Source organism: Phalaenopsis equestris, unplaced genomic scaffold (assembly GCF_001263595.1).
Source record: "Phalaenopsis equestris unplaced genomic scaffold, ASM126359v1 Scaffold000511, whole genome shotgun sequence".
Classification (NCBI taxonomy): Eukaryota; Viridiplantae; Streptophyta; class Magnoliopsida; order Asparagales; family Orchidaceae; genus Phalaenopsis; species Phalaenopsis equestris.
The window spans coordinates 527,261-553,331 of record NW_018164951.1 but is presented as its reverse complement, the minus strand read 5'-3'; the positions used below and the strand labels follow the sequence as shown (position 1 = coordinate 553,331).

General features: G+C 35.4%; 2 protein-coding genes across 4 annotated transcripts in view; one reads left to right on the top strand and one right to left on the bottom strand.

Annotated features, from left to right (window-relative positions):
- LOC110028436 (hydroxyproline O-arabinosyltransferase 3-like) overlaps positions 1 to 7,894 on the top strand; it is a 12,674-nt gene extending 4,780 nt beyond the window's left edge. For 2 of the 3 annotated variants that reach the window (XM_020730275.1, XM_020730274.1), the window contains exons 6-9: positions 4,464 to 4,533; positions 4,915 to 4,986; positions 6,869 to 6,982; positions 7,392 to 7,894. In XM_020730275.1, the coding sequence (XP_020585934.1) occupies positions 4,464 to 4,533; positions 4,915 to 4,986; positions 6,869 to 6,982; positions 7,392 to 7,457 (322 nt within the window). In that variant the 3' untranslated portion in view covers positions 7,458 to 7,894. The remainder of the gene's footprint in view (positions 1 to 4,463; positions 4,534 to 4,914; positions 4,987 to 6,868; positions 6,983 to 7,391) is intronic. The other variant, XM_020730276.1, reaches the window with a different exon arrangement.
- A 16,155-nt stretch (positions 7,895 to 24,049) lies between these two features.
- Positions 24,050 to 25,217, bottom strand: LOC110028349 (protein LATERAL ROOT PRIMORDIUM 1-like; the record flags this gene model as incomplete). The annotated part of the gene is given in 2 exon segments (XM_020730168.1): positions 24,050 to 24,580; positions 24,650 to 25,217. Coding segments are annotated over 2 exon segments (861 nt in total). The 3' UTR covers positions 24,050 to 24,221.
- Positions 25,218 to 26,071: the final 854 nt, after the last annotated feature.

Genomic DNA, 26,071 nt, shown 5'->3' with positions numbered 1-26,071 from the left:
CATGGCTCGCTCGTGTTCGGCTCGTTTACACCCCTAGGCTCAAGAAGGAAGTTCGATCCTTGTGGCAGCTGAAGCAAGGGGAAAATGAGAGCCTACGATCATCTATAACGTGTTTCCAGAGCGTAACGCTAGATTTCAAATATCTTAAGCCCGACATGGCTCAAGCTGCGCTGACACAATGAGTAAAGTCGAAGAGGTTCCATTTCAACCTCAAACTTGCTAAACCAGAGAGCTTGATTGAGCTATTGGAGATGACCAACAGATACATTGTTACCTACGAGAACATTCTTGAGCCTGCCTAGCAAATGCATCAGAAAAGACCTCCGCAGGATATCGAAGGACAACCCAGACAAAGCGCACGACCACTCCACCCCGAAAACCACTCCACCCAGTGCTGAGAAGGCCGGAGGCGGCTGACTAAACCCCAAAACCGTCGATCGTCGTACCATCAGGAGCAACCCCGGTATAACCACAAGTTCCCCCGTGAGACACCGCTTCTAGTATCCATGGTAGAGATAATAGACGCCATCCAAGATAAAGACTTCCTTAGAAAGGCGATGCCGATGAGGGACGCAACTTTTATTCGGGATAGCAGGAAGTACTACAAGTACCACAGAGACCACGGGCATGACGCAGAGAAATGCAGACATTTGCGAAGCCTGATCGAAGAACTGATCAAGGAAGGAAAGTTGAAAGAATTCGTCACCTCTGGAGCTGCGACCCAGAGGCAAGGAAAGACTCCCGCCGGAGGAGCGACCGACGACCCCATTCACACTAACGTCATTAACATTGCAAGGTACATGTCTGCAATCTTCGGAGGAAGCGAGCCACCCAAGAAAGAGCAGCATACAATGGAGCTCTGCATCACCACCTTCACTTCGAAGGGCAAGAACCATCCACCTATCTTTTTTACTAATGAGGATCTTCTCCAAAAGGGAAATCCATATAATGATGTTATTTTAATAACTGTTATAATAAATAATTATTAAGTACAAAGTATTTTAATTGACACAGGTAGCTTTGTGAATGTATTGTTTAAATTGTTGTTCGTAAGTTGAGCCTCGCCGTCGATTAAATGACCGCACTAGCTGGTCTGCTGTATGGATTCTCCGGTAAGAGGGAGGTACTGGGAATGATCAGGCTCTCAGTAAGTTGTGGGGGAGAAAGAGAAACAATTCACCCTTAATGAAAATTTTCTCATTGTGGATTTGCCCCCAACCTACAACTTCATTTTTGGTTGATCGTTGTTGAACGACTTCAGAGCATTAATCTCCAATTACCACGTCATTGTGAAGTTTCATGGAGACGGAGAAATCATCACAGTCAGGGGCGACCCAGAGCAGTCTCGGGTATACTACTTAAAGTCATAAAGAATGTGAAGCATGACCCCCTGCATATCCAGACGCGAGGGAGGGTGGCCTCAGGACCAGCGAAGCCAATCGCGAAGTCCCGGCGGTCGAGGGAGATCTAGGTAGTTGTTTTTTTATCAACGGGGCTTTTGATGCAGGTCACAGGAAGCTGCTGGTCCAAACCCTTTGGGAGAACCAAGACGTTTTTGCGTGGACGGTCGCTAAGATGCCAGGAGTGTTGATCGATGTCGCGTGCCACAGGCTAAATGTTGATCAATGGGCTCAACCCATGAAACAAAAGATCAATAGCTCAACCATGACACTAGCAGGACCTATCTGAGAAGAGGTGCAAAAGGAGAAAGTTGTCGAGTACATTTGAGAAGTGCAATACCCCACCTGGGTCTCCAACGTGGTGATGGTCCAAAAAAGCCAATGAAAAGTGGAGGATGTGCTTAAATTTTACCAACTTGAACTCCGCTTGTTCGAAGGACTCTTACCATGCCAAGGATCGACGACTTAGTAGATCCAGCTATTGGCCACTCGGTTCTGAGCTTCCTTGATGCATTCTCTGAATACCACCAGATCAAGTTGCACCTAACTGACGAGGAGAAAACTGTCTTTATCACTTGTGAGGGTGTTTTTTGTTACAATGTAATGCCCTTTAGGTTAAAAAATACCGGGGGCAACTTATCAACGCCTCATGGATGTAATATTTGCAAATAAAAAAGGAAAAAATATTGATGTGTGTCGATGTACTAGTTAAGAGTTGGTATGTGGAACAACACATTAAAGACTTAAAAAAAAGCTTCCAAACACTTAAAAAATTTAACATGAAATTAAAACCGCTAAAATGCACTTTCGGAACCACTACCGGTAAATTCCTGTGATACTTGCTGACACTTGAAGGCATAAAGACAATCCCAGACAAGATCCAAGCACTCTCTACTTCAAAGCCTAAAGCTGAAAGAGAAGCTCCATCTTTACCTTGGGGCTGGTCCCAAGGCCGTCAGCTCGGTCTTGGTTAGAGAAGAGCTTTGGAAGCAGCATCCAGTCTACTACACCAGCTGAATTCTCAAGGGCTCCGAATTCCAGTATTCCGTCATGGAGAATTTCACCTCGCCTTGGTCACTTTAGTACGGAGGCTTCGACCGTATTTTCAGATACATCTTATACAAGTTATCACGGACAATCCGTTGAAGCCATTTGAACATGAACTCACCACCCAACCTGAAAAGGTCATCTTGACCATCTCAGGGATGAGCGACGAGGACCTTTATAACGGCTGATAGTTCTGAGCATAAGCGAGTAACCTCTCCTTTGCTAGCAAGCACTCCCCCGGAAGGCCGCGAGCTCCTCACACAACCCCGCAATTTCTCTCTCCACTTGCTCAACTCTCTTGAGGACCTCAACAACCCTTTCGTCTCCTTCTCCTCGGGGGTACCCCTCCATCTCGGTGAGGTGGCGGAGGATGAAGTCCGAGGACACACGATGCACTCCGATCACCTCCTCATCCCTTGCAGCTTTGAGGAGGGTCTGATGGTTGTCACCTTGAGCTCTAGCACCCGGACCATCGACACTCCGCTCGACACCTTGCTCCAGAGCTTTGAGCCCCACCATGTCTCCTCCCGCCGCGACCTGTGCCGCGCTCGCCCCCTGGACCTCAACTTGGTCCACCTCCGTTGTATCATCATTGGGGTGCACATCAGTATCTGCCAATAAAGAATTGATAGTCAAGGCCTCGGTCGCTGAAAGGAAAGGAACAAGGCTAATCAAACTGCATGCCAAGGGTCCGCGCTCACTCAGATGTGGAATAAGAATAGAGATATTCACTCACTTTTTACAATCCTCCACCTTCTGAGGAGAAGCCGCTCCTAGCCCGGCGAAGCCATGTCTCAGCCTCGGCTACCGCCTCCTCAACACTTCTCTGGGGGATCACGACTCCCACAGCCGCCTGAGCAAGTATTCTCATTTCCGCAGGTTAAACACTCATCCTAAGTGGACGCTCCGCAGGAGGGTCGTCTGTACGGTCTCTCACTTGACCTGCAACCCTCTCCTGAGGAGGGTCCGCAAGGAAACCTGAAGAGACGGGCCAAGTCTCACGATCGCTAGCACTGTGCTTAGACATAACCCTCTTCACATCCAGCTTGCGGGTTTGCGCCCGCATGTCATTCATCGCCTTGAGGAGCACACTCTTGTCGAAAGGTAGGACTTCTTCGCAAGATATTGCGGAAAAAAGGTAGGGAGGAAGATACAGGACAAAGGAATCGAAAGGCACTGAAGGGGTGCAAACATCCCTTGCCCCAAAACTTATTTATAATGGTATGGGCACGAAAATCCAGGGAAGATCATTATTGAACAATAATATCATATTTTTATTTATTCTTTTATGTATACATGATCAAAAAATTCTCGTCCTCGTGTGCTTGAAAACTTCCAAGAAGCAAGAGAATCGGGGAATTGAATATGTACACATGAAAATGTGTTCGCACGAATCTCAAAATAGATGAGCGGCCTAAGAAGGAAGTATAACCGATCGGATGTAGCAATAAATGATTGTTTTAGATAAATAGTAACGAAGAAAGCACAATAGCTGAATGATCGACAGAAGATGACAAAAGAAAGTCTCTCATGACTATCATCAGCAATTAGAATGATCAATGGGGGGCACTCCTTTAGATCATGAATAGATTGAACCAAGACCTGCCAGACGATCGACAACCCTTATCGATCGAATAGGTCCCGTGCCTTATTATATACAAATAACCTTTTATATTACCAAAAAGCCTCCTGAAATGCTAACGATTAGGGGGCTGTTATGTACTTTTATAATATAGGACCTAGGAGTCCATATTATGAATAAAGGAGACCCTTTGCTTGTCTACTACTGCTCATTCTCTCTCTCTCTCTCTCTCTTAATTGTCTCCTAATAGAATGCTCCATTCCTTGGGCGTGTTTGCCGGACAAACTCGAATTCAACAATTATAAATGTAAATATAAAAATGAAGGTGCCAGATATTTAAATCCATAAGAATTGTGTGCCGCATGTAAATTTTCTTCTTTGCAATTTGTTGGGACTATGGTGATTTATTTTCTGTTGTCTATTGTCGACAATAGGTATGCTTATGCTGTTGCCAGTGCATTGCATGGAGTTCAACATATTCTACATAAGAATTTTATGATTCAGGTGTCACCTGCCATTTTTCACTCATTATTTTCATTTTCCTGATTTTTTTTTTCCTTCTTTCTTTGTTCATTTTTTGAATGATTTACATACATACTACTCAATTCCTATATACTTAAATATCGAACATCTAAAATTCAATTTTTACATACATACCATCTTACCCATGCATGAAAAGGAGCATGCCACTTTTAAAATGTTGCAATGATGGTATTTTTATGTGATATGACAGATTTTGGTGGTATTGATGTAAAAACTAAAATACAGGTGTTAGATATGTAATACATTGGAATTGTGTGGTATGAATATAAATGCCCCTTATATATATTTTTTGAATTGGTTGTAAAATTTCTATTCAATATATATAATAATGTTTGGTTTCAGCCTCCTTGGGATTTGAAGGTGGGGAACACTTTCATCATTCATTACACTTATGGTTGTGACTATTCTTTAAAGGTTAATATTTTTTATCTGCATTGAAGTATTATTCTTATGGCACTTGTTCATCATATGATATATTTTAAGAATAATTACATACTTAGCACACAATTCTTATATATTTGCATATCTCACACCTAAACTTTTATATTTACATACACAACAATTTGGTTCTTTGAACTTGTGGATGAAAATGTGTGTTTCACTTTTAAAAAGTGATAATTGTGCTATTTTGAATGTGATATTAAATATTTGAGTGTGATGCGTGTAAATTTTTAAGTTTAGGTATGACATGTGGAAATGTATAAGTGTAAACTCAAAAATGGCGTATCATTAGTACCAGGACTTGAGTCCGGTTGTTGATCCAACAGAGAATAAGATAAACTCAATTAGGAAAAGTTCTAGCCTACAATTCTTAGTCCAGTCTGAAAGGTTGAAGTTTTGAAGTTTAATAAATGTTCTTAATCTAATTTTTGAAAATGAACAAAATCTAAGTTTTAAAATAATTAAGATAAACTAATGATGATTAAGTTGTCCCAAGTATTCTCCTTTGAAGTGCTTATGTAGGGATTTAACTTAGCAAATGATTCATTAAATGTGTCAAAGAGGAGAATAATGAAATTTTTCTTATCTCCTTCCGGTTGTCTAAGAAAGATTGACAATTCATTCCTTTAGTTCCCTAATTCAAATGAAAAGTCCAAGACAACCATGCTCCCTAATCAATTTGCATGAATTCAAAGGACATATTTCTATTCCAATGAGTTCATGTGGATAACTTAATCATTCCTTATAGATCCTCCCGAAATTTTATTATCACGATTAATTTTAACAAATTAACTGGTCAAGTTAATAATCTACGAGTTCCTAAGTTATTGCAAAACCATTTAGCAATTTCTTACAAAATTCACACCAGTTTGCTTAGCCCTTATCCCTACACTTTCACAACAAAGGAGAACAGAAAAAATCTACTTACTAAGCAAGCCAAATTTCATCAAAATCAACTTTAAATTAAAAGTAATCTCATATACAAGAGTCTCGGCATTGTCTCTTAAAGAAGAACAGACAAAAACTCAGAATACTTATCTCCCTTAGGTCCAACAAATGCAGATGAATTACAAGCACACTCGCAATCTCTCCATCTCACAAACTCTCTTTAATCTTGCTTTAAAACTTTTAATTCCCTTGTTAGATGTGTGGCCTTCTCCTCCAAAATTTTCTTCTCCTCTAAGTAAATAAGTGAGCATATCAAAAAGCCACCCCAACCCCCCTGAATTCTTCTGCCCCACTCATATATTCACTCCTGATTATCTCAAAGTCTAAATTGCTCTAATTGCCAATTTCAATTTTGGGTGCCTAGGCGCCAAGCTCTCGGTTTGGAACCGCACATCTGTTCCCTAAGCGGCCACTATCGCGGCTCTTAAGAGCCCATAACAACGCATTGGTGCCCAATTGTTGGCACTAGACGCCAAGCTCTCAAATTTGTTGCTCAAATTTAGATGTTTATGGCGCCTAAAAGCCAATATCTAGGCGTCTAAGCGCCCGGTAGTACATTTTTGCTTCAATCTTCATTATGTTCCAATTTGATCCCTGATGTTCTCCTTTCCTGCTATCTCCAACGAAAATAACAAAAACCTTCCTCAAATTGCAATATATTTATTTAAAATTAAAAAAAAATACAAATAACAGCAAATGCAAAAATTATCAACGAATCAGAAGTCTTCCTCTTCTCTCTCTCTTCTCTCTCATTTCTCCCCCACCCCCTCCCTCTCGAGCACCTCTCCTCGGTCCAACTAGATAGATCTAGATTTCACAATAAGAATGGTCTAGTATCTACATAAATGCCCCTATATATTTTATTCTTTTCTTTTCTTAATTAGTTTAATATTTTTGAATTTTGAAGGGTGAGCTGACTTATGGAAAGATTGGGGAATGGCGGTTTGACAAAAGATCGCACATTCGAGGTCCTCCGCCGAGGAACCTTTCGTTGCCCCCATCTGGAGTTCCTGAAAGTGTGGTATGCCTTGTATTCCAAAGTACATACATACTATTCAATTTCTATGTATTCACACATCAAATACCTCATTTCACTTCGTAAAAGTTAAAATGATGATATTTTTGATGTGATATGAAAATTTTGGGTGGCGTAACATACATAGAATTCAGTGGTATGTATATACATGCCCCTAAAATTTACTTTTTACATTTATACCAACCAAAGCTTTCATATCAAACAAAAAATTTCTCTGTTTTAACTTTTTAAAAAGTGATATACACCTTTTTATGCAGGTAAGATAGTCATATGTAAAAATCAAAGTTTATGTGTTAGAAATGTAAATATACAGGAATTAAATGGTATGCATGTAAGTCTTCCCTTTTGGTCCCTTAAATCAGCTGTTCTGAGTTACATAAGCTGTCATGATCAGGTCAGGCTGGTGAAAATGGTGAACGAAGCTACTGCAAATATTCCTGGTTGGGAGCAAGGAAAATAGAGTCAGAAAGCGAATTAACAATTTCTAATTTGCAGAAAGCCTCTGATTTGTGCTGGAACAGTAATTTAGTTTTTATTTAGTAGTGAAATTTCATTTAAATGTTAAGTTCGGGGCAGCTTTGGCTTATCTGGAAACGCAGACCGCGGGGCTTGATCCGCATCCCGCATTTAGTGTAAAAAGTCGACTGTGTTTTTGGATAAGCTGCTCAAACGTAATTTTCAAACGGTAAGGCGGTGTTTTTAAAATGCGGCCGTAGTGATTAAACTGCCCCAAACTAAGCTTCAATTGCTGTAAAGCATAAATATAGTTGAGAATAACGTTATAACAAAGTTGGAGTTTGTTGAGATGTATATTGGAAGTTATAAAGATGAGGGGGCCATCGTGCAAATGGTTTTCATCTATATGGAATACTGAGGTCATTTTTGTAATTTTTGAACGTTAATGGCTTTGATATTATTATAAAATATCATACAGATTTGACATCAATTTTGCAATTTTGCAATTTTGCATGTAATTAGAGAGAAAGAGGATTGTGAAAATTTATCCTCCACTCTTGATAGTTTATTTGAGATCACTTTGATTTTCTTTTTTTATAAATATTATTTTACTGTTTTTTTATATATTTTTATATTTTTTATTTTTAAAATCAAATTAACTTGTTTTAAAAAATATTTAAAATTGTTTAAAGTTATTTTGAGTGTTTCTTAAAATAATTGAACATGTAAATATATATATTTTTTGAATTAAAAATATAAATAAAATAAAATAATAATAAAAAAAAGTGATCTCAAATAGCCTCTAAGCAATCAAGTTAAGGAACTTGATTGATTTTGATAAAAGCAGTTGAAATGATGCTCTTATAACTTATAAAGAGGTCATCTTAATAAACCGTTACTCCAAACATCACCCACATCACTTTTTTGCTTATCTGCACTTCACCACTATGCTCACCGATACTTCTTTTCTTTTTAATCGCTTTTGTAAAACCCACATGTCTAGTTATATTCAACAAAATTATCAAAGGGCCCTTAAATGCATGTTTTCTTTCAATTTACATTTATATATGTAAATTTAATTAACAAAGTGCTATAAGATAACTCTTAGGACTCGTTTGGCGTGATTTATTTGTCGTAGTGCGGCGTGAAAACACTGATTGGCGCGTTTGGTAATGCGGTGAGGCGATTTTTTGGATAATCCATATGTGCTGCCAGCGTTTCTTCATGATTCTTTTATGGGGTTGCCCCGCGGTTGTTTCGTCCCGCTCTTCACTCTCTCGAGCCATTCTCCCCTCTCGAGATTTTTCCCCTAAAGCAACATTCCTCTTATGACCCTCTTTGATCCATGGCTCTAATGGCCAGGGTTTGGTTTTGTTGGTTCCAACAGCTGTTGCGGTGAGCTTGCCTTTCTTTTTCTCTCCCTCTATTCTTAGTTCTTCGGCAAGGTTTGGATCATTGGCTCTCTGTTCGAGTGTTCATCTCCATCTACCCATCTGTTCAGGTAATCTCTACCTTATTTATGAGGAAATTTTAATTTTGCAAATATTTATGTTTGATGATTTTTCTGGGTTCTTTGTGCTCTTATCGTTCATTAGTTTTTAGTTGATATTCAATTTTTGAAATTTTCTAAATTCTTTGTACTATATTTGGTTGATGATTTGAGTTCTTTATGCTATATCAGTCTGATGAATTTGATTTCTCTTAGCTCTATTCAGTTAATTTTGTTACCGGAAATTTGGTGGTTGTGGCAATTGCATGTGGAAATTAATTGAAATGTAATGGGTTATGTTGTTTTGCTATATTGCTCTAGTTTGTGGTGGTCGTGATTGTGTGGTTGTTTCTTAAAATGATGGATTATGCTTGTGGTGTGGAGGTGATGATGTGTGGTGTGAATATGGTGATGTGTGGTGTGTAGCATAGAGGTAGTGGTGTGGTGTGTGGATGTCTTGGCATGTGGTGTGTAATTGGTGGTGCAACCTGTGGAAGTGTTGGTGTGTGAATATGGAGGTGGTGTAGTCTGTGGAAGTGTTGGTGTAGAAGTGGTGATGTGGTGTGAATGTGCAGTGTGGAGGTGATGGTGTAGTGTGGACTGGTGTGGAGGTGGTTTGTCGGTGGTGGAGGTAGTGTGTAGGCAGTGGTGATCATAATTTGACAATGTCACTTTACTTTGAATTGTGGTTATTATTTTTTATGGCAAATATTTCTATTTTTTAATCTTATTAATATAATGGTTAAGACAAAAGAAGTTGGTTCATCTGCTTACTTGAGACTTGCATCGAGGATTGAAAAGGTGCAAACAAGATGATAGAGTTGCGGGAGTGAAATATAGATGCTATAGTTGGAGGCTAAATGTAAGGAGTGTTTTTTTTATTGCTTTTTTTATTTGCAATGTGTTGTGAAAATATTTATTGTCTGATATATTAGTATTTTATACAAATCATGCATATTTTGAATCTCAATTTTATTTCTATTTCTTATGCATGTATTCATCCCCACTTGGATGGTCGACAAGGAACCGTAGAAAAAATATCTAATATAAATATATATATATGCTGAGAATATATATATATATATACATGTTTATGATGAGACATTTGACCAAAAGAGTTCTTCTAGATTACCTATATGTCATTATTGGTTCTCATCACGTGTGACATCCCGATGAAAACATCCAAGTTCCTCTTCTTTTTTGAGTGTTATGGCTTTCAAGGTCCTTCGAGGTCCTTTTAGATGGCTTTTTTTTGTTGATATACATATTTGATACACATGGACTCGGTATTACGTGGTTTAAAAGCAACAAATAACTATTTTTTTTTAAGGCTTATTGTCTTGAAGTAACAAATTTGTGAGTTTATAAACTGTGTTCTCTAAAACCTCACAACTACATAAAACTTTAATTGAATACATCTATTCTTCAATTTCACTAATGTTGCATCTAAATGTTACTGTTTTGTGATTTTAAATTTCAAGCAAACATGAGCTCAGGTACCTCCAAAGTATTGTACTACTTTTGCAGACTTCAATACTCCTTGCTTACTTCGGCACACTCCTATAATTACAAGAGACAATTTTACGTGTCCAAGAAGAAGAACAGAAAATGAGGACTTATTTAGGTGGGCAAATAAGATAATGATTAATCATGAAGAGTTTCCTTGGAGGACTCCTTATGCATGATTTACAAAGTATATTTTAAAAATAATATTATCATATTATTAATAATTATATTAATAATTCTTCCTTAATTTTGAATGTCATACTCTTTAGTGAGGTATTTATTTTTTATTTTGCAATTTTCGAACGTGATATTTGTCATAATGTTGTTTTGTAATTTGCATGACATGCCAACATGATTAGTTTTGTTATAAACATTATAGTATATGGGTAGAATAACCATTTATCCAAAAACTGCTATAACACATTGTAAAAAACAAACTGTCAGCTAGCTTATCGGCAATAACTTTTAAATAAGCGGTAGCTTCCCCGAACAAACCCTTAAGATGATTTCTCAAATAATTTTAAGCTTTGAATAATTATACAAAAAAGATTATCAAAAGGCGATGATGCAATTCTCATGAATTATTATTAGAACAAAATTAGCCAATGATTTGCATGCGTATTTTTGGATATATTTCTTGTCCAAGTTACAAACTATTTTTAGTATATCATAGAGCATTTAAAATCCTATTTATGAAATTTATTTATTATTTTTAAGATAATTTTAAATATGAAAACAAAAAAAAGTTTCTTATTGAACCCATTCTTTAGAACTTGGCACATTTTTGTAAGAAGTGAGTTTCATGAACTATCAATGGTTCATTTAAAAATCATTACAAACATGCTATACAATTTTTTTTTTTATATAAATTGTTAAATTATATATTTCAATAAATAAAAGAAGTTATATAGAACTTATAATTGAAATAAAATAAATTCATTAAATACATTTATATCCAAAGTTAATAATATTACAAAACCTTATATAACATTAATCCACTTTCAAGAAACTTGCTTTCCAATGTGTTAAGCAAAAAAGCTCTAGGGAACACACCCAGGGAATGCAACATTCTACAAAAAAGTGATTAAGATAAAGAGAGAAAGAACAATAATAGACAAACAAAAGATGTATTATTCATAATAGAGACCTTTTTTATAGGCCTAAGTTTCAATATTACAAAAGTACATATTAGTCACATAATTATTAACCTTTTTGAGATGTGTGTAGGGTAGCCTTCTTGAAAGTTATTGACATATAATAAAGCTAACAAGTAATTCAATTGAAGAGCAATGTCGATCATCTAACAAGCATTGGTTCAATTGATGTGATCTGAAAGGGCACTACCATTGATCGCACTAAAGGCTGATTACCGCCTTTACGGGATTTCCTCTTGGCATAGTCTATCCGTCGTTCAGGTGAATTGCTTCCTTTGCTACACTCAATCGCCCACATCTCTTTCACGAGCCGCCCATTTGCTTTGAGATTCATGTGGATCCATATGTACACATTGGTTTAGTCATGACACAGGCTAGTGGGAGAAAGGGAGAGGGAGAAAGAGGAAGAGAAGAGAAAACATAGTTTTGATCATCAAGCCATTGGAAAATATGTCATGCTTAAAATAGCTAATCATCACCCTACTTAAATATTTTATGATCTTACTATTGGGGAAAATTTTAATATTTAATTTGGACAAATTTGCAACAATCGAGACGTCCTTATATTTCAAGCAAGTTTAATTGTGTAATTTTTAGCAAGTTATTACTCTAGTTATTATGAATATCTTGGTATAATCATAATTTTTTTTTCAGGGCATACATAGATTTTAAATAATTTTGAGCATCTTGATGAGCTTTTAAAAGTTGATAAATTAATTTTGACATATGACCAGCATTGTGATATTCGGTAAAACTTGTCTGTAGCTGCTTGAATTAAATACATTGATAGCTCTTATAAAAGCTATAATTTTATTATAATTGTAAATCCTTATTATGATCCTAAGTTCCTGAAGGTTCTGGTGGTGGTGGGGCTCATGCAGGGACCTAGTGCCTTAACAAGAATTGTGACTTCAACACATGCTTTGATACAGGTAAAACTAGATCTGCCTCCCGTAGATTTGAAGCTTAATGGACCAACAAATTATTTTAGCTATTTTCTTCAGATTGATGGAGCTATGGCGAGAAGAGATTATAGGAATATCTCACCGGAGATGAACGAATAAGTAACATTGCCAAGAAAAATAAGTGGAGAACCACTCACGTCTTTGTTTACTCCCGGTTGCTGAACTCAATGGGCCCATCAATTGCATCCTTTGTCGATGGCATTTGAAAGATCTGAGACATATGGGCAAAAAAGAAAAAAAATTTATGCTGGCAGTGAGAACCACTTGACGGTATATTCCAAATTCAAGACGAGATAGAAGCTGTGGTACAAGATGAGAACAATTTAGAATATTGCATAGAGAGATTGTGGGCAAATTTTGATTACTTCTCATCAATGTTAAGTTGTAGAAATCCATAGTGCAAGAAAGGAGAGATCTTTACAAAAGGTGAGGACTACAAAATTTCTGGCTAATCCGAATCCAACCTTTGATTAGAGAAGATCTGTCCTAGCTTAGACAACTATTCCTACAGTAGGGGCCCGTTCGGGGAAGGCAATGCAAAGGTGGCGTGACACTGCACTGCAATTTCACCTGTTTATGCTAACTACATTTTTATTTTTATTTTTAAAATACCGTAAAAATCTGTATTTTCTAACTGATCCTAGCTAAGTGCAGCTGTAGTTTTCTAATTGTGTTCTGACATTTAAAAAAAATTAATAGCCATCGAATATTTTTAACAACCTATTTTTCAGTAGCTTCACAACTACTTTCTAACAAATTGTAGCTACCTCAAACAAACCATAGATGAGACCATTGTGACAATGGTACTGGAGTAGAGTTGCATGAAGCTACAATCTCAGAAAAGTGATTTTTCGAGCGCACAATTAGCATTGGCAGTTGCAAACCCAAGTACACTAGGTGTCCATGTAAAGACTCAAGTGCTACAATTGTGATGGAAGTTGGTCATCTGCGCAGGGCCTATCTCAAGCCACATAAGAAGAGAGATAGGCGGAAGTGGACAAAGAGGAGGTCATGGTAGAGGTCATTAGGATCAGAAAGATGAGAAATAAGCAACTAAGCAAATCTGGTTATAGCAAAGGACGAGAGAGAGATCAGTGATCTTTAATAGTTAAGATCATGAGCATTTATAACTATTGAAGAGGCTGCAGAAAGCAAGAGTTAATGACGTTAGATGGGTTTTTTTTTTTTTTGTTGGGTTATGCAATTTGGATACATTGTGTATTATTTTTTTTTGAAATTATTATAATTATTCTTTCTCAATTAAGGCTGTTAAAACGGCTCATTGTTCGCAAACAACTTGTGTTCAGCTCGTTCTGACTCGAATAGTACTAATCATTTTGATTAGTATTTTAAAAAAAATTGACTACAATGATACAAAAATTTATAATAAATTAAAAAATATTAATGAAGAAAATAAAATAAAAATTATTAAATTAGATTAAAGTCATGTTTTAAATCTTGCTCAAATCATTAACATCTTATGAGTATGTTATTAGAGTTGTCAAGACGACTCTTTGTTTGTGAACAGCCCGTGTTAGACTCGCCAAACAAATAAGCCGAACACGAACACAACTTTTGAGCTCGAAATATAAACGAGTCAAACACAAACTCTCAAAATAAATATGAAGAATTAACATTTGGCTTGCTTACATAAACTCTCAAAATAAACACTTTTTTGCTTTTTTTGCATGGGCTTGCTCGTGTTCAGCTCATTTACATCCCTATTCTCATGATTCTCAGCGGCGGCTTCCATCACATAAACTCTCAAAAAAAAAAAAAATGAAGAATAATGACAAACTCCAAAATATAATGCATAATGTATGCTAAAGGCAAAATCCAAAAAAAAAAAAAATCCATAAAAAACGTAGGAAACATAGATAACAACTTATGGTACCAATCTGCAAATATACATACATGCATGCACTCACACAAGTATGTATGTATATCCCTCATGCACAGTACACCTCCAGCAGGAAAAAAAGGGTATCTGAAAAAAATACCACCCGATCTATATTTATTTACATACAATCATCTAAACTTCAATTTTTAAACTTATAACACCCAAATATTTCATATCACATCAAAATTATCACTATTTTAAGTTTAAAAAAAATCAATACACCCTTCCATACACAAGGTGGCATATAATTAAAAATTGATGTAAAAAATTGTAAATGCATGAGAATTGGAGAAATATTTGTGTACGGAAAGTGTACGCAGAATTCGGTACATTTTAGATTATTCAGAGAGTACAACTAGATTACACTTAGGTTACATGAAGAATTACAAGGGAGTATAACTTAATTGTAACCTAGCTGTACCCTCCGAATAACCTAAAATGTGCGCAACTTTGTGTACGCTTTCTGTACGCAAATATTCTCTGAGAATTGAGTGGGCATATGCATGTAAATCTTTCACATTAAAAAAAAAAAATCGAATTATATCATGCAGAATCGGCAGCATCACAAAAAATACGACACAAGAAAAAAAAAATCCAAATATTAAATAATTTCTGAAAAAAGAATAATCATGCTGAAAATTTTAACTAGCAAGACTTGATGAGTCTAAACCAAAGATGACAAGCAAGAAGAACACAGCAATTGTCATATAACTCAAAAATAAAATAAAATAAAAATAAAAACTTGTACAGACCACACAATACTAACGTATCTAAATATCAAACATCCAAACTTTACATACATTGCACTCAAACCATTAAGATCACATAAAAGAACAGCACCATCACCAACTTTTTAAGAGAGCAATACACATTTCCAACCATAAGTTTTCATACCAAAGTGTTATAAATATAAATATAAAGTTTTGGATTTTAGATATGCAAATATATAAGAATTGTGTGGTATGCATATAAATATTCCTAAAAAAACAAATGCTCTATAATCAAATCTTCAATGAAAAGAAATTCCTTAAGAGACATGACCATATATAATGTCCTAATGTGCCCTACCAATCAACAAAAGACTCAATAAAATCATGACCACAAAAAACAATAAAATGAAAAAAAAAACTAATCATAGAACAGTCCGCACATGAGAATCATCTTCAACATAAAGAGAAGGGCCACATGCAAACAGTACATGAAAGCATCAGCTAAACTAAAACACAGTATATCTCCAATAATAGAACTGCAACATGACAGAGAGAAAACTTATGGCTACCTAAACGTCAACAAAAGCGCAACAACAAAACATCACTTGTATAATTTACAACAAAGCCCCTAAGGTTTCAGATTATAAGAGACCACATGGTTTCAGGTGAAAAGAGGTTGGCATAGAGGTAAAAATGTAAATGATGATGATGTGATAAAAGTCATGTTGATCGGGAAACAACTATTTATGATTGAACAAATCAAGGTGTAATGGATGAATGATGTATTACACAAATCATCTTCATGAAGAACAGCATAATTAGTTTTAATTCAACCATTTTCAATCGATTTTATGATTTTTTATTGCCTTCTTCAACTTTATAAAACCAAAAACACACTCATTACTTTGTTCATCGAAAAGTAAAATTACGGAAAACGGAGGCAGATCAGAAGAAGAAAATTTTGAGGAAATTTAAGAAGAATGCTCTCAAGACACAGCTTATAATGTTTAATCTTATGTTCCTTCCTCCCCCCTATTCTAATTATGTAACATATGAGCTCCAAGAGATACCATGGCCCCTAGTAGCTATTATGTTTGAAGAAACAGATGCAAATATAAAAAATAGATATATGCATATGTAAATGTCACAGTTCAACAAATGATAATTGCATGTTGCTGCAGACATGATTATGAGGCAATAATGGAGAAGTGAGGAGCGGGAAGACTGAGATGAGCTGAATAATAATAGAAAAACAAAAAATATCATATTTTGTAACTAGATTTGATATTTATTTGAACTAAACTTTATTTTCATTGCTTGATTGTGTGGTTTTTATTGTGGGCATGTCCTCATGCCATTTTTATAGGGAGGTACCATGTTATTAGTAATAACTATGCAAACGATAATGAAATAAAACCAAATACTAACAAATTTTTCATCAGATTATGGAGCTAATGAAATAAGACTAAATCCTGTTTAAGACATAACTTGACTAACCACACCAATGAATATTAAACTACAGCTTTATGTGAAAGAAGTATGAAAGTTTTATGAAAAGATGTAGGAGATGTAAGACAAGATTACGAGTTAAAACAGATTAAAAATAAAAATCTAAACTGCAGTCCAACGTGAAATATTTGGGTTCTGAAAAAGAGTTCATAGTAAAGAATTTACTAAGTACTCATAGAATAAAGCTAGAGTTGATTCTGCATTAACAAGTGATTCTAGCAAGAAATACATAAGTTTAGTGAACATCTTGGCTGAACACAACGAAGAAGATTCAACTATGATTTTGTGTGAGAAAACTAAGAATATTTACGAAAAAAATGTAGGAGAAATAACACAAATTCCCAATGAAAAAAAATATTAAATTATAAATATATCCAAAAAGGAGGTTAGGAAAGATCACTAAATCTCCTCTTGCATGGAATGACCGCCAAGCCTCCACGCCCTTATCGACCTACACATCTACACCGTGAAATACATCGTCCGGACTTGTTGAGATCAACAAAAATCAAATAGACCACTTTGTGACTGATACTGAATCACTCAGATCGTCGTTTAAGGGCCCAATTAACTTATATTTGTACGATGAACTGCTACGCGAACGCATCCAAATTGGCAGGAAGGTTGAAACAAATGAAATTGTGATGTTTGACATGTAACAATGGATCAAATAATCATTGTATTTGAATATTATGTAAGTTTAATATAAATTTATATATTTATATGTTAATTATGTGCAATCTTCTATTTAAATTCAACTCTAAATTTCCCTCCCTATCCAAAGGAACCCCCATCACAACACCACCCTAAAAGCCCAAAAGCTTCAACCGTTTAGCCTTCAAACTCACCGGTGCTATTTTCCAAGCCTTCGTGCAGACAAGCGAGTCATCCTCTCACTCTAGATTTAAAATGAATACTGAGATTAAAATCCAACAAAACAATGAAAATTATAAAAGATATTTGAGAACAACACGACATTGAAGGATTTAATACTTAATGGCTTATTAGCCCCATCGTACAACCCTATAGACAAAAATTGTGAAGATCTTTCAATGTCTGAGAAAATTCAGTTCTTAAATAGCCACCAAATTACTTGCTACTAAACAGAAGTGCTCTTTTAAAAACAAAATATAAAAAAATTCTACATGATATCCAAGGATTTAATTTTTCGCATAGGATTTCATTATTTCAATAATTTAAAATTTTAATTAATTACAACATTATGTTTAAACTCAAATATAATCCCTTGACATTTGGGTGTATATTTTTGAATTTATGAAAATAATAGTCAATAGTCAATTATTTTCAAGATATATAAACACATCACAACATGATATTTATGTAATTAATAAAACTTCGATAAGTTTGAATATTGTAATGGTAATTTCAAAATATTCCTAACTTGAAACAAATTGCTTTAAAATATATAAAGTTCATTAAAATGCGTGTAAATCAACAAACAAGCCTGCAAGTGCTCTGATCGATGTTTGTAATGTTAGAATATCAGCTCAAAAAATACAATTTGGACTAATAGTATATTTATACTCAAATTAAACTCATCTTAAGAAATGTGAAGGCGTTTTAAAACGAAAAGAACATATATATATATATAAATTTTACATCCCCAAACGGGCCCCATAAGTCCCAAATTTGGCCAGTTAAATCCTCCTAACAAAAAATTAGGCTTGACAAAACTGAGTCCCAAATATTGGAGTCCATGGGCTACTATTTTTTACTGATGTTAAAGTTGTCTAAATTCCATGATGATAGACATATTCATTGCACATCTCAATCGGAGGAAGTCTATTTATAAAAAAAATTAAAAAAAAATGAAATTTCGATATCATAAACTTTATAATTATTTAAAAAAAATTATCACCAAATGCTTGAAAATGAAAACTGTCCACCATCCACAATCATTTATCAGGGATGACAAACTAATGTTTACTTCAAGCTCACAAAAAATAAATGTCAAATCAATTATACTGTTAAATTCAAACTCAAAAATAATTCGAGTCATCTATTAGCGTGACTAGGCAATCAGGCTTCGCTAACTGGTTTAGTCATTAGGATTTACAATTAAACGATCATGTTTGTAGCCTGTATGTTCCTCAATGGTATTTTGCCTCTTTAAGTTCTAAATCATATGATATATTTGATAGGGAATGAAACCCTTTGTAAGCTAAAGTCGACTTATATTAATCTCCTTTCACAAATAATCATTCCATAACAACAAAGTTTCCTTGTATGAAACAACATATGATTGCTTACAAGTATTCTTCGATCAAGTTAGGTCGACTATCTCCTCTGACTAAACAAACCAAGGATCACAATAATATGAGACGACGAAACTAGGAGATAATTATCGGGTGTGTCATCATTTAACCCACCATTCACCATTAAGCTAACAATACTAATTTCACACTTTCAAAATTTAAATTTGATACTACAATTCTGGATACTTAATTCTTAATAACTATGAATAATCGAAAGAACTATCCCGTAAGCCAAAGAAGTAATTAATCATAGGGCTTGGGTCTATAAAAATGTTGAGCCCCCAGAACTTTAAAATCATCTAAAAAATGAAGGCCAATTACCTAGGTTTGGTCTTCTCTACTATCTAGGTTTCGTCTTCTCTACTAACTTCATAATAAACTCACTTGTTCTCATTTTCATTTTTCTTCTTTCTAGAGGGACTAGGGAATTCAAATTTCGAGGGCACACACACCCTTCAAGAAACTCTAAATTTTAAACAAACAACAATAATTCTTGTTCATCAAGCTAAATATTAAACATAAACTCCCCTTATAATTCTAATAAAAAAAAGGTTATAAAAAGAGGGAAGAACATGAAAAAAAAATTTAGAACTCCCCTTATGTTTAATATTTAGCTTGATATATGGCTTCAGAAAAGAGGTATGCATTTAGAAAATTTTAGGGAGAATTTGTATAGGTGATAGAAGAATATATATAAAAAAATATCTTCGACTAACATTGGAGTTGATTCAAAATTATCAAGAGATATCTACAGGTTAAAAGTATGGGGGAAAAATACTAGATCCTATTTAAGACATACCTTAACCAAACATACCAGTGAATAATTATCAATAATTTTGTGGAAGAAAATTATGAAATTTAGGAAAAGGCGTAGGAGAGGTAAAACAAAATTCCAAGAAAAAAAAAACTTAAATTAAAAATATAAAACTACTACTCACCAAAGAGGGAGATTGGAACCTACTGGCAACCAATTTGTTGCCTTCATTATAACAATTGATTTTTAAACAAAGAACTTTTATTCGTTTATTCCTATTACATCAGCACTAAATATAATACTTAGTGCTCAATTGCTACATTCATATTTAAACACAAGAGCCACTTGACTACAACAGTTATAAGATGTGATTATGGGCGGCAGGCGGTGACGATCAACAGTAGTCGACAATGTCCAGCAATCAATTCTCAAACATTTTGGTCTTTCGACAAGTAAATTTCCTCAACAGTTGACTAGACAGTCCATATTGAGTCCCTTAGAACCTAAGTGATTTTTTAAAGATTTAGGTGCCTTAATAACCTCAAAATCTAGCGATATTGAGGTCGTTAGACTCTTAGATCATATGTGATTTTTTAAAACACATTTATTTAACATATTTTATAAATGTCCTATTATTTCTAATAATAGGCTAATCAAGAACTTATAAACTTTTTAAGTTTTTTCCTAAAACAATTTATATCTTAATCAAACACACCAATGATGATTTGTTTCAAAATAAAACATAAACAAAAATAATAAAAACAAAAAATAATAATAAAATTGATCTCAAATAACCAGTAAATAAAAGCCTACACCAAGCCTCGATAAGCCAACCAATTTTCACCATTTGACCATTCAATAATATCAAATTTAGAGTTTATTTGACCATTCATTGGACCCAAATTGAACCAATTTTCACATCATTTGGTCCGTCTTATCAAGGCAGCTTGACTGAAATCGGGGCACATATGATCTTGAATTTCAATTTTAAAAATCCCTTATAAAATATGCATCAAAATATCTGCTTGATAAATATTTGTTATTGACACATCAATTATATATATTTTAACAAGTGAGATTCCTTTCCATAAAAAAAGGATAAAATGAATAACATGTTGATAAATTTTTTATAAAAAATGAAGAAAAAATTACTGATTTTTTTTTTTAAAAAGTCGTAATCCAAAACTAAGCAATCAACAAGCAATTTAATTAAAAAATGTTAGCCTAGATAAATCTATTTATCCTAAGTTAGGATCATGCCTAACAATTAATTGATCATTTATATGATAGTATAATAATGAATTACTTTATAACTAATTGATCTAATAAAAGACTAATGAAAACCCAATATTTGATCATTGCCAAGATTAATTAAACCCTATTTAAATCACAACTAGTTAGATGGTTAATATACTAAGCAAAAATTAAATAGTAATTTGTTAGTATAGTTACTAAATGAATTTGTGTTTAACTAACATAATTATGGAAATTAACTTATGTGCAAAATCATCATTTTAGCTTCATCCCAATACTTCAACTTCATCTAATAAATGTTCATACTTTATTCCGATATGGCATAATATTTCATTGATCCTTTCATTTTGTCAAAAATATTATAACTAATTTTATATTTTTTATTGAAAATTTATTTTGCAAGAACATAGTATCCCTGTCAGATGGTGGACTGATTGCTTTGCTTAAAATATTTTTCGCTAACCACTATAATCCCTCTTCTCAAATAAGAGCTACTAGTCCCAATTACTCGTTAAATCACACAAAAGTCACAGAAGCACGTGAATTTATTAGCTAAAAAATCAAATAGCCAAATCTAAATTTTTAGGTTTCAAAGTAAATTCTTTTATATATATATATATATATATATATAAATTAAAATCCATTAGTGAAAGGTACATGTACAATTCGAGGAAAAAAATTTTACGAACCAAATGGGCTAGACGGTGATAGACACTTGCCCCACTAGTTTTGAGGTAAAAAAAACATAATACAGGTACATGTACAATTTGAAAGTTTCACCCTTAAATAATTTTGCAATTATGCAAATTATAGCTTACCCCCAACTAACATACACTACATAATGATTAAAAAAAAACTTCAACCCATACAACAAATTATATCAATGATCTATTACAATAAATTTACTAAATAAGAAATATCTGTTATTCAAATATCAACCAATAATACCAAATAGTAAAGTTCCAATATCATCCACATTTAGCTTGGATATTAAGTCGAGCACAGTAAAACAATTTGTTTATATATTGATAGAATATAATGACAATATAAAAGTAGATCACAATTCTAAAAGAAGCCTGAGATGGGCATGGAATACAAAAATAAAAGACATGGTTTCATCACAAGTATTAATACTGTCAAGTATCCACACAAAGTTCTATTACGCAAAAAATAGTGGAAAATCTTAATATTATGGCATATAAAACTTCACTAAATTAGTAATACAACAAAACATGACAAGAATTTTCTAATGATGCATAGATAACCAAATGCAACAAGAGAATACAACTGCATATGAAAAAAAATGCAAAAGAACTATAGTGATTTGATGATAACAATGGCAAATACTTTAGGAAAAAATCAATATATTATATCCATTATATCAGTTAATAAAACAACACTATAATTCCTCATCTTTACTAAGGGGTTAAGATCTAATGCTTAAATAACTAAAACGAGAAGTTTGATGTATTACATATAATACTATGTCAACCATGAAACATTATTATTAGTTTGGAGCAATATATACAATAAAAATTTTATCAATTTTTGATTTGTATGCACAAAGAAAATTCTTAAACAAATAAATAATCATTGCTTAGTAATGAAATAAAAAAAGACAATTGAAAAATTAATCTCATGTTTTATAATAAACATAAATTCTCATACTATTCAAACCAAACAAAATAAAGAATAAGCCCTATTCGTTGCCAATTTCATGTGCACAAAATGAATTACATGCCCAAAATATAAATGCATTTTATCATAAAATGAATCTAAAATATAATTAAAGGCCAACTTGAAATTTAATAGTAATAAAAAAAAGAAGACATGGAAGGTGCACAAAAAAAAATATAATAATAATAAAAAGGAAGAAATATCTCAAGCATCATAACAAGCTCATAATATTTATAGTAACATACAAACCATCATCAATTAAAACACTTTCTAAAAGTAAAGTGTCAACAAAGAGACAATGGCAACGAACAACAAAAACTTCTAAACGGCAAATACCTAAAAATAGATTGGAATTAAAGCTAAACATATACACAAAAACAGTGCTACAAAACATAACTAAAAACAGTAATAATGTCAAAGCAAGACATGAACCACCATTCCAATTATAAGCCACAATGCAGGCATCATGCACGAAATATAAAGCAGATATACTTCTCATTCGGACTCTTTGAGTAAAGTTGGCAACAATTATTGGAATTGAATTTAATAAAAATAAAATCTTGTCTACCACATGTACTCCTCTTTGCCATTAAAGCGTTCAATGGATGCAAGTTCCAATGTCATGTCAAGTTCTACAGCGCAGACATGACCCAAGGTTGAAAATTTATACAAAGATAACCCCGCGGTCAAAAACAAACAGCGATATCACATGGAGAAGAAAGCGTATAAGGTAAAGAATAGAGTTTTGCCATTAAACCCGCATTCAAACACGCTAAAATATTAAATTTATAAAAACTGTGATGATTGTAATCGGTTAGTTAGAAGCTGCTAATGAGATAAACTTAGAGTTAACGGAGGGAAGATAAAAGGACTTAGGACGACTCAATCACTACTCTTTTCAATAGTAAATTATAGATAGATGCTGAACTCTCGAATAAAGTATAAGAAAAAGTACTTCAGAGTCAAACTACAGTGCCCGAGCTTTGAAATGCAACACAGATCCTACATTCATCGTAGAAATGAAAATTATACGGAAAACTAGCAGCTTTAAGAACATCAAGATCTATAAAGAGAGCAGATATATCGAAAATAAAAGCTTAAAGAACAGTCCAGGAAGAAGTATAATTAAGCAGCGGCAGCCAAAGTCGTTTATAGAACAATATCGATACAAAAAGTTGCAATCTTGCTTTGGTCGCTTTGCATTTAAGATTAGATCGTAATCTGCGGAATATAAAGATAGTAGTTTTGAGGCAGAAAGAGGAGAATAACTTGAGAAAATTGATAAGCAGAAGAAGAACACTAAGTAGCGGCAATTCAGGAGATCACCTATCCGTTTGCAAACAATATTCCGACGCAAAGGTGCGACCTTTAAAAAAAATGGCAGTTTTATCGACTGAAAGGGAGAAACTTGAAATAATAATAGCAGGCAGCGTAACGGAGAGAAGTCATATAATTATGCGTACACAACAATAATAATAATGTAAAATATGGCAAACTTGCGTTGTCCGCTTTGCATTTCAATACCTAATACAGCAGATAAATAGTAAACCGAAGAAGGAGAGGGAAGAGACATAAGATCAGTTTATTGCATTACCATAAGTTGCACCGCCGAGCATACCGCCGCCGCCGCTGTAAACGTCAGAGGGAAGAGACGAAGAAGCGCCGCCGCTCCGACCAGCGCCGAGATGAAGCTCCGATAGGTTGGGAACAGCGTTATTGTTACTACCGCCGGTCATGGGGGAAGATTCGGTGAAGTCACCACGCCCATCATCAACCCCTTGGTCATACAAAAATCCTTTGAACACATGTCCGCCGATGTTCACAACAGCTTGGTAAGCGTATTCGTCTTCCCCATCGTCGACTGATGTTACTCTCACGCACTTGAACACCGCCGGCGCTCGCACGTGGCCGGGGAGATGCTCGCGGAAACTGGCTTCTGCTAAAAGTTCCAATTTTGCTTACGCGGGGAGGAATAAAGAAAAGGGAGAGGGAATAAAGGTGTTACCTTGGTGGCTAGAGCTGGTGTCGAAGCTGCGAGGTGGGGTGTTGGAGGTAGAAGTGTGGGAAGTAGTGGTGGTTTGGGAGGAAATAAGGCGGGGTTTTTTGGGGGCGGATGTCGAGGTTGAAGATCCGGCGAACGCGGCGGCACAAGCGGTGGTGCCTGACAGCTGACGCTCCCGGCGGCGAGCAGCAGGGACCCACGTGCTTTTTATGTGCGTGGAACATTCAAAACCGCGGCTTTTACAGCAAGTTCTGCATCGCCGATGGGTGCAATCCTTTTTGGCTTGGTTGCCGCAGTCCTGGCAGGTGGGGGAGCCACTGGATACGGAGAGTATACCGGAGGAATTAGGGTTAGGGTTTTGGGAGGGTGTGGGCTGGCCGTGACAAGGGGCAGCTGCAAGGAGAGGGATGATGGGGTGCTCGCCGGAGAAGAGCATGGGTTCGTGATGTGACGGCGGTATTGTAGGAGCCACGACGAAGACATCGCGTACGCCGACCATCCCCATGTCGGTGATGCCATAATTGAGTTGGTGGCGAACAGATGCCGACGAAGTCGGCGCCCAAAATCCGGCCGCGGGCGCGCGCGCCCCCCCCGCCGGCATTAAATCCAAGTGAAAGATCTTCCGCTCTAGCAGTGGAGGAGGAAGCAACCCAGTCGGCAAATGCTCCGGTGTCGGAAGGAAATCGTCTTCCAGAAGCCACTACGAACTTCTTATATACTCGCACTGCTTTCACTAAAAACCTATAATTGCCTGTCAATGGCTACAGCTCTGTAGATGAAATGCAGAAAAAAAGAGGTTTTTGGTCGGGAAAAAATGATTTTTTTTGGGGGGTAGAATTTGGTGAGAGAGGAGAAGCAAGTGGGGACTCTGAAATTCCTTCTGATGGTTGTTTTCTCGATCACACGCGATCTGTTTTCGCTTTGTTCTATTTCTCTCACTAACTTTGGCGCCTTCACTCTCTGCTGATCTTCTGTGCAGTTTTTTCCTTTCTTTTTTTCCTGCTGTCACTGGTGCCCCCTGCTTCTACTGCCGCTAGCTGCTGCTGCAGCTGTTCTGCGTCCTGCTCCTTGGTCCCTTCGATGTTGTTAAAAGCAAAAGCTCTGCACCTCTCTCAACACCAAGGCGACTGACCACTAGCCCCTCTATTTCTCTCTCATGCCCTCTCGTAGCTCCCAGCTTATTTGATCTCTCCAATGGCTCACTGGCATCTTATCCCATTTCTCTTTCTACCTCTATCTCTATCTGCTGTCTCACTCTCTTCCCCTGCTTTACTGGTGGTGGGCTTTCTATTATTCTTCCCCCGCGGTCACGTGATGGATTGGTAAAGGCAAGTGTCGTAAATGGTTAAACGGCATGGAGAAGAAAAGAGAGGCCTATGGCGACACGTGCAAGGCAAAGCTGTCAACTTTCATTGCCGCCGAAGG